The sequence below is a fragment of the Apteryx rowi genome, unplaced genomic scaffold (assembly GCF_003343035.1).
Source record: "Apteryx rowi isolate R43461 unplaced genomic scaffold, aptRow1 scaffold_64, whole genome shotgun sequence".
Classification (NCBI taxonomy): Eukaryota; Metazoa; Chordata; class Aves; order Apterygiformes; family Apterygidae; genus Apteryx; species Apteryx rowi.
Genome location: NW_020450916.1, coordinates 724,991 through 733,982, shown reverse-complemented (window position 1 = coordinate 733,982; position 8,992 = coordinate 724,991). Strand labels below are relative to the sequence as shown.

Genomic DNA, 8,992 nt, shown 5'->3' with positions numbered 1-8,992 from the left:
TTTTCCTGTTTCTGTTTAAAGGTGCATCATCATAATAAAGCAGCTGTAATGATTTCATTATGAGAACATTATCCATTAAATGTAGCTCTTTTTTTTCCTAGCAAACTTCTGTTAATGTGGTCTGATGTTGATATTTACTTCTCTGAATATATTCCTTGCTCACCATTTTCATAAAACAGTGACGTAAAGAAATTCCAGCATATGGATTTTGGCAAACCATTCATTTTGATTATATGTGGTTATTTATTCATGGGACATGATCAATCACCTCAGTCCCATCAGTTCACTTTTTGACTGAATCACCAAGTATTTTTAAAGAGAATAGCAGTAGCAAGGACAATACCTACAGAATTAAGTTTCTGAAGAATATTCCTGAGATGAAATGTGAAGTAAGTGTTATTCATTTTTATGAAAAACTGATAAATATCAACACATAACATGGGGAAAACTTACCATACTTATTTGCATAAAAAATTAAGATCACTTTTGCTGTTATTTAAGCATCTATAGCTACAAGCCATTACTGTTTATATTTAAAATAATGTATATGAGTAATATCAAAACATACTTCATGTAAAGAAGAGGTGAATTAATATTGCTTCTGGATCTTTCCAGAGTTTGTACACTCTGATTTTTCCATTTAACCTTGTAGCAGTGTTCTACATTGCTCTAACTATCAGGCTGCAAGGTCCTAGTGTTCCCAGTCTGACGCATGGCTCTGCAGCATGGGTATCTTGCCACTGACTTGAACGGGGCCATGGCTTTTCCTTTGTTCCATTCTTATATCAGGTGGGCTAATTGGAGTTGGTATTTGGTTAAGACTTTAAAGTGCTGTTACTTTTAAAATAATACTCCGTTTTTGGGGGGGTTGTTGTTATAGAAACTGAAATCTCCTATCTTCTCAGAGGAGGTGGTATACTGTGGTAACAATGAGGCTACGCTGATTTACAGCTTGTGAATAGAGTACTTAAACTTTCCAGTATGCCATGTTGGTTCACATGAGTAGAAGCAAGGAAATGGCCTGTTCACCTGCTCTTGCCACAAAGAGGTTTGGGCTTAGGAATGATTTTCACCTGAATTTGCAGCATTCTCCCAAATACCATAGTGTTACTCTGTTAATACACTGCTTTTCATCTCTGCAAGACTTTTTTGCTCTCTCTTGAATTCTAGTCATCTTGTTGCCCTTTGTGTCCTTTGTCATTCTTTACAAAACTTGGTTTCAGGCTGACCTAAGCTGATTTAGAAATAGCACTCTTTCTTTTATCTGGTGAGATGGGACCTATGATAAGAGTTTATACAGGAACAACTATGCCATTAATGTTACCCATTTATCTCCACGCTTCTGCAGGTTTTGGAATGACCACACCAGCAACCGTGGCTGGGAAAGTATTCCTCATTGTTTACGGCCTTTTTGGGTGCGCTGGGACTATTCTTTTCTTCAACCTCTTCTTGGAGCGTATTATCTCTCTCCTGGCTTTTATCATGAAGGCTTGCCATGAGAGACAGATGCAAAGAAGTGGTCTCCTACCTCCCAACTTCCGAAGGGGGTCAGCTATCTCTGGGGTTGGCAGCCTTGTCGGGTGGAAGCCATCCGTTTATCATGTGATGCTGATCCTAGGAATTTTTGCTATCACACTTTCTTGCTGTGCCTCAGCAATGTACACAGCAGTGGAAGGATGGAACTACATTGACTCCTTGTACTACTGCTTTGTCACCTTTAGCACCATCGGCTTTGGAGATTTGGTAAGCAGCCAAAATGCTGTATACCAAAATCAGGGTTTATACAGATTCGGAAACTTCATATTTATATTAATGGGGGTATGTTGCATTTACTCTCTTTTTAATGTAATCTCAATTGTAATCAAGCAAGTTTTGAACTGGGTGTTGAAAAAATTCGAATGCAGATGTTGCCCAAAGTGCCATAAATCAAGTGCCCGCCTTGGACGTCGCAATGCCATTACCCCAGGAGCTCGCCTACGCCGACATAACATCTCTGTGGAAACTGATGGACAGTACGACAGCGACACTGAAGGGAGGAGGCTTTCTGGAGAGATGATCTCTATGAGGGAGCTCACGGCATCAAATAAAGTCTCTCTGGCCATTTTGCAAAAGCAGTTGTCCGAGACAGCCAATGGCTACCCAAGGAACGTTTGCATCAATACAAGACAAAATGGTTTCTCTGCAGGGGTGGGTGCTCTAGCCATCATGAACAATAGATTGGCCGAAACAAGTGATTCTAGGTAGAGTTTTTGAAATTTTCTTCTATAAGAAAATGATGCTTTCTTATTGTTTCTTTAATAAAAATAAAATGGTGATTAGGGTGGAATTATCAACATAAACTCCTGGAAAGTCTTAAATTCAGAGACAGACTTGGTATTCATTGGATGTTTAGCAGTTTAGTTTCTGTTTTTTTTAATGAGTCTTCTCTAATATGCAGTAACATCTTAACCATAATGTTATGATTTTCCCCATAGCAGGTGTTGGGAAAGACATTGTGTAGAATTTGATGCAATTTTAGAAGAATGGTGTGCATGGTTACGATGGTATCTAAAACAACATATTCTTTTTCAGAAAATAGCCTGAACCAAACTCTGTGTTAAAGTGCATTCTGGGCAAGTTCAGTTCCAGATTCAAGCTTGAGGGCTTAGGGCCGGCTTAGCCAGTATCTCACAGTTTGGTGAAGGCTGGATCTGGCCCTGAACTTTGTACTTGATGCTCTTCACCAGTTCCTCATGCCAGGCCTGTATATAACATACATGTAGGTGACTGCAATTACACGATCTTCAGGGTGATTCTGATTACTCACTTGATTAATACTACTGATTTCAATGGTAGAAGATCAAATTGACTTAACTCCCCTGACTATGAATGATGTTTTTCAGCCAGTCTTGTCTGAAACACTACCTGTTACCTGACTCTTTAAAGTCAGGGAGTTATCAGTTAGAACAACCACGTTAGAACATGCAAAACTATTCCTACCTGCTGAGTAACTAAAAACAGGCAATTGTCAGCTTCAGTACTGACCTCATTCAATGCAAGAAAAGCCAATATTCACCTCTGATGTCAAATGTTTGTAGTGCCACTGAAACGTAAGTTAAACAGTTTATTTTGTTAGTTTTACATGAAAATAAGCTGCTAAAGTGAATGTAAGCTCTCTCTATTGTCATAAATTTGCATCTTCAATGTTATTGCAGAGGTTCAGGCAAATATTTTCTTTGCAGTTCTTGATGGCCCCCAACACAGTGCTTGTTTTCAACAAATCTGATAGTGAAGCTTACAGGAAAGAGCATTGCTTCAGAACTCCCCCAGAAGCCAACTTCTTCCAAAATGTTGATACTAAATCATAAATTGGTCCATGCTATTGTGTTAACTCGTATTTACCCTGTGTTAGTCCAGACTGCTTAAGAACCAGAAGACATAGCTTGACAAATGACCGCAGAGGAATTTCTGCAAATCTCTTTCAGAATAATTTACAAAGCTCTAGGTCATTTCTCTAAACTCTCTGTACTATGCTATTCCTTTAATGCTGTGAAGATAGTAAAAAGGCTTCGGCTGATTTCAGCAAGAAACACAATCCAAGCTTGAAGTCTGAGAAACCATGGCGGCCTACTCTTGAAAACTGCTTGGCTAATAATAGGCAAGGTCATGACTATTAGGTTGATTGCTGAATAAATTGAAAAAGCTGGAATATTGGAAATGTTTGAAAATATTTCCATGAAGTTTCATACAGATATTTTGTTAGTTTGTCTTGCAGGGGTTTGGGGTCTCCACCATTTTGCTTTTCTCTAAATTTGTAGGAGTGCAAAATGTTTTGGAATTTAACCTTGGAAAATTAACTTTTAATTTGACAGCCTGAGGTTTTGCACACCTCAGCCTGCCAGTGGAAGTGTAACAGCGATTATATCTTTTGTCTAAAGGAAAAGGAATTGGAGCAGTAGATAAAACATCATGCCAGGATCTATATCATACTGTAAAAGCAGTCACCACTTTTATCAAGATACGTGTGGCAAAAAATGCTCAGTAATGTATGTGTTCTGTATCTATGATACAGAATCATAGTTAAGAATACTCAGAGACAGCATTCAAGCAGCATTCATCTGACAAGAGCTTTCCCCTAAATAGCACCCGTCTATTAGCACTCACTAATAGTGTAATAGCACCCGTGTGTGCACTCACTGTCTACATTTTAGTAGCCTTCTTCCAGAGGTGGTGGAGAAGTAGGTAAAGGTCAAAGTGGTGGTGATCCTAAATTAAAGTCCACTGAAGGTTTATTTTAAACTGGATCTATAGGTCTAGGTCCCGGTCTGCTAAAGACTTGAAAGACTGAATGCAAAGACTCAGTTCAGGAAGGCTGCTTCCAGAGCTGCAGGGACCATCTTTGGAAACAGCAGAGGAACTGAAAGAACTGAAGATTTTCCTTCTCCCCCCCGGGATTACCCCAAGGGGTAAATCTGTTTATTATTATTTATGATAAATTATTATTATTATTATTATTATTATTAGACAGACTCCATCCCAAAGAACTTAGAGTTTAAATAGATAGGACTCCATCCAAAACACAGCAAAATTACTTAGGTTCGGTAGCTAGGTACTAAGGTTTATTCATTTCACTCATAAAAAAAAGTTAAAATATGTTAACATTCTGTGTTCTCAAGAACTATATTTTTGTGATAACATTTGCAAAATAAGGGGTTTTATTTTTTCAGTAAGATTTTTTTAAAGGATAATTACTATAACTATCCTTCGGGACTTGTTTAAATATTTGTAAATTGTTTTCAGACTACCTATACTATTCCTGTGTGTGAAATGTGATGAAGTAATATGAAATTGTACATACCTCCGCTGCTATTTCTGTGCTTTTTCTGAGTCAACACTGAGGCAGACAGAGTCTGCTGGAACATGATTTAAATGTTTCTGATTCTTCTTATCTTCATCTGATCTGGATTCTATGCTGGACCCAAGGCAGTACCATCACAAGACCCTTTGCAGTTCCTGTTGACTTCAGTAGGAGTTGGATTGGCTCCCAGAGCTGGGTTCCCCGAGGGATTTGGGCATCTGGTTGCWACTGTATGCACTTATGCCTGACATTTCATCACTCCCAAGATCCTTGAAAAACTCCATTCTGCTGCTTCTTAACCTCAGAGACGTGCAAAGAAAGTACATGCCCAGATTTCTACCAGTGAAGTCTGCTCAATGCCATTGTTTCTTGCAGTGCAAATGTGCCCAAATGCTGACACCCCTCAGTCACGTGGACCCCTGTCTTGTACCTAAGCCCATAAAAATTCATGGAGCCATCTAGCTCAGCAAGCCCAGTTTACTGGGGGTTTCGGAGCATGCTATGGAAAGGGGTCTCACTGGAGAGCTTCTGACAAGGAGTGGCCTTACAGTTCCCTCGTATTCATATTCAATAGCCAAAGTATTTTTCAGGAATACATGAAAACCTACTCCAAATCCCTATTTATCTGCCTAATGGCACAGCCTGGGCACCTGTCATCTGTGTGCATGAGTACACTAGCCTAGAGGAAATAGGAGATTCTGGGATCAGTCTTTCTCAGTCCCTCCTGCCCTTTCTTTAGCTTTCTTATGGCAACTTCTCAGTGAATTTGCAAGACTTGGTCACCTAATTCGTCCTTTTTATTGTGTGTGGTCCAACTAAGGATTCCCCAGGGCAGTTGGCTCCATTTGTGAATTAAACCCTAAACATGTACCAGTTGCATCAAATGCAATTCCTGCTGGTATTTCATTTTCACAGACAAAGCAAATACCTGGACACAGACTGAAGCACAAGAAATGCAGAAGGAAACTGAAGAAACAGAGTGGGAAAATGCAAGCACACTGCACTAGATTGCACTTTCTTTTCAGGTAACTTGGGAGTTATATTACATTCTCAGTATGTTTTTTTACAAGATTTTTGGACAGCCTTGTAAAACTAATTTCCATTAAAAAATGCAAATAACTTAGGATCAAAAAGTTCATCCTCCCTGCTACATCCCCCTCTGCATCACGGTGCAAAGTAGCAGCAGTGACTCCTAGCTGACCCAGACCCAGCCACCAGAGTTGTCTGATGGGCAGTCATACAGGCAGCACAGGGGGGTAACTCAGATCCTGTGCTCCAAATTAGTCTTTTGCTATTTGAGCCTGAGAAGTACATTCATGAGCAGCAGAAAGCTACAGTACTTAGGACTTCCTTTGAGCCAGCACCTGAGAGAAATGACTGCACAGGCACGAGCTGCTCAGACCTCCAGAAAGAAGGTAGGAAAGACTGTATTCACCTGGCCCTAATATGCACTAATATCTTGCAGATAAGAATTAAAATGTAAGTGCAAAATAGCAGGGGACAAAGACCAAATTCAGTTGAAGTCTTTTCTTTCTCCTGGAGAAATGTTCAGAATAGAGCATTTACCAGTTTCTTGTGAAACCTGTAGTGTTTCCTTGCTTCAGGTGGCTTTAAAAAGTCACTAAATTTACTTCTTGGTATTTGTCTTTCCCATGTGTGTCTCAAACAAAGTTTAGAGTCACGCTGACATATCATTAGATTGTTGKTTTTTTTTCCCCCATCTGAAAATACACTTCAAGATTTGTGCAAAAAATTCAGATTGCCTTTTACTTCYTTAAAATGTAAAGCATGTCCTTCAGACAACATAAATGTTCAAATAAGTAATCTTATTGACTTCAGTAACGAATGGAAGTTTTTGAAAGACAAGGCTCTAGTTTGCCTGTCTTCCTCTAGAAGAAGCATTTCATAAGTAACTCCCATTAATGGTAACAAGAATTACAAAGGTACTTCAGGAGATAATTGGGGCAGTGTAGCAGAAGATAAAGTGGAAACAAGAAGGTCTGTAATAAAGGATATTTGTGCCTCTTTGACATGTGCATGCTAACTGATAACTTAATTGCCAACGTTTAGCAGACAAGTTTTGGGGGGAAAAACAAGAGAGGTATAAGAATCATTTTAAAGTGTTTGGTGAACACCCCATGGCTATGCTCTGGTTATGCAGAGATGCGTTATAATGCCGCCTGTCGGTTTAGTATTATTGTCCCAGCACAGCTTCAGGCCTCAGRTTTGGCCTTAATCTCTTCTCCTTCTCCCTAGGTTTCTGTGGGTGAAAATTTGGCTATCTTAGGACCATTTACATCTATTTCAGTCATCTTTTCGCTTGTTACTGAGAGGAGAACCTGAGGAACAGCGGAGGCCATATAGCCAGGCATATGGTACAGGCTGGATATAAGCCTGACTGCTTGTATGGAACAAATTTACAATTATATAGAAATTATCTGTCACACTGAGACCATTCTCACTTTTTTTGTGTTTTCGTAACTTTTTAACTTGAAAAATATTCAGTGACTAATTATTCCGATGAATGTTCAGACACAGGTTAAACAAAGTCATGCTTTGGGTGATGCTGATTGCCAGCATACAGAAAATCTATGGATACGGCTCTAATGGCTTCTGCTCTAATTGGATTACTAATGTGCCTTTCCAATCCAACACACATTTTCAATGCTATATTTAAATAATACAATTAATGTTATGTTACATAATGAGTTTAGTTAGGGCCTATTAATACTTGACTTACAAAAATAACTAATGAAGTGTAAACTGCACATTTTACAACTAATATGCAATTTGTTTTTTGTGAATACTTCCACATCTGAGCTTACATTCCGCTTTTGTGAATATTCATGCTAGGAAAACAGAAGCATTAAATTATCTATGGAAAATGCATGAAAATATGGCCAATTCTACTGAGCTTTGACTCATTGGATATGCATAATAATGTATACACAGTAAATGGTTCATTATGCATCATAAATATACTATGTAGCAATGGCACAGAGAACATACTACTTCCAATCTACATAGCCACATTCAGAAGGCAGCTACCAATAAAGATGCATGACTCTTTTCTTACTCTTATTAACTAAATGGTTAACTTCTGCCCTTTAATTAGAATATACCTTTAAGCCAGAAAAAGGTGCCAGTTCCATAGCCAAAAAGAGATCCAGGGTCAAATCAAAACTCATGTTCTCAGCTCTCAGGAACTGAAATGGTATGGTTTTGCTTTGAAAGAGCAGTGGGCAAGCAGTATATAGCAAACTTGTAGCATTCATCTCTATTACATTAATTCCTTCCTTGGGAAAGGAAAGATACTGTAATTATGGATGCAGTTTATAGCAGAGTACCCAGCAGTTTAGCAATTTAGTTTGAGAAAGAAGATACAGATTTTTATGAAGGTATATCAAGAAAGAGGCCTTCTACCATCTGTTGATCCCCTTTCATTTCCAAAACCTTCAGATATTCACACTTCTGGTTTTTCTGCAGTCTGTATTATGATGATGCCATAACACAGTTGTCCCCAAAAGAATGCAAAGTGTGAGGAAAGGGAAAGACTCAAAAGTATTTTCCAGCAAATCCAGCAAAAACCAAAGACTTGTTTTGCTTTAGTAGATGCATGTGCATTATGCCCGTGTCGTAAAACAATGAGAAAACACCACAGCCCATAGTAGCTCGAGTTGCATCACAGGCTCATCTACCTCCTATGGAATATTAAGGAAAGTATTTAGTGGGGTAGGAAGGGAAGAAACAGAGAACACACACCTACTGTCTGTGCTTCATTCAGGGGTGAACACTGTCAAGGCCTGATTTGCAAACCATCTATCACCAGGCATCCTACTAAAAAAGCAGCCACACTGATATATTACAGAGAGGGGCATTATGTAGGTGCACTGAAAGCCGAGATTTCCATACCCAGGTTCCACCACGGCCCCRTGCCCCTGTCATGCCTTGGCTAGCCAGCTCACCAGCCTAGACCAAGCACTAGGAAAGCCTGGGCATGGCAATTTAGGTGGATTTCAAATTGTGCAAGTCTTAGTCCATGTGTTTTCAGGATTAGGCCCTACAGCAGCTGATGCTTTATCAAGCCTTCTAAGAAATATAAATATGATGTTCCCATAATCTCTTTGTACTTCACAGACTGCAAGATTACTTTTT

The 8,992-nt window shown here is 39.1% G+C and overlaps 1 protein-coding gene across 1 annotated transcript; it reads left to right on the top strand.

Annotated features, from left to right (window-relative positions):
* The first annotated feature begins 1,272 nt into the window (after positions 1-1,272).
* On the top strand, positions 1,273-8,378 carry KCNK12 (potassium two pore domain channel subfamily K member 12). The gene is given in 4 exon segments (XM_026084465.1): positions 1,273-2,240; positions 5,753-5,769; positions 5,772-5,862; positions 8,324-8,378. Coding segments are annotated over 4 exon segments (1,131 nt in total).
* Positions 8,379-8,992: the final 614 nt, after the last annotated feature.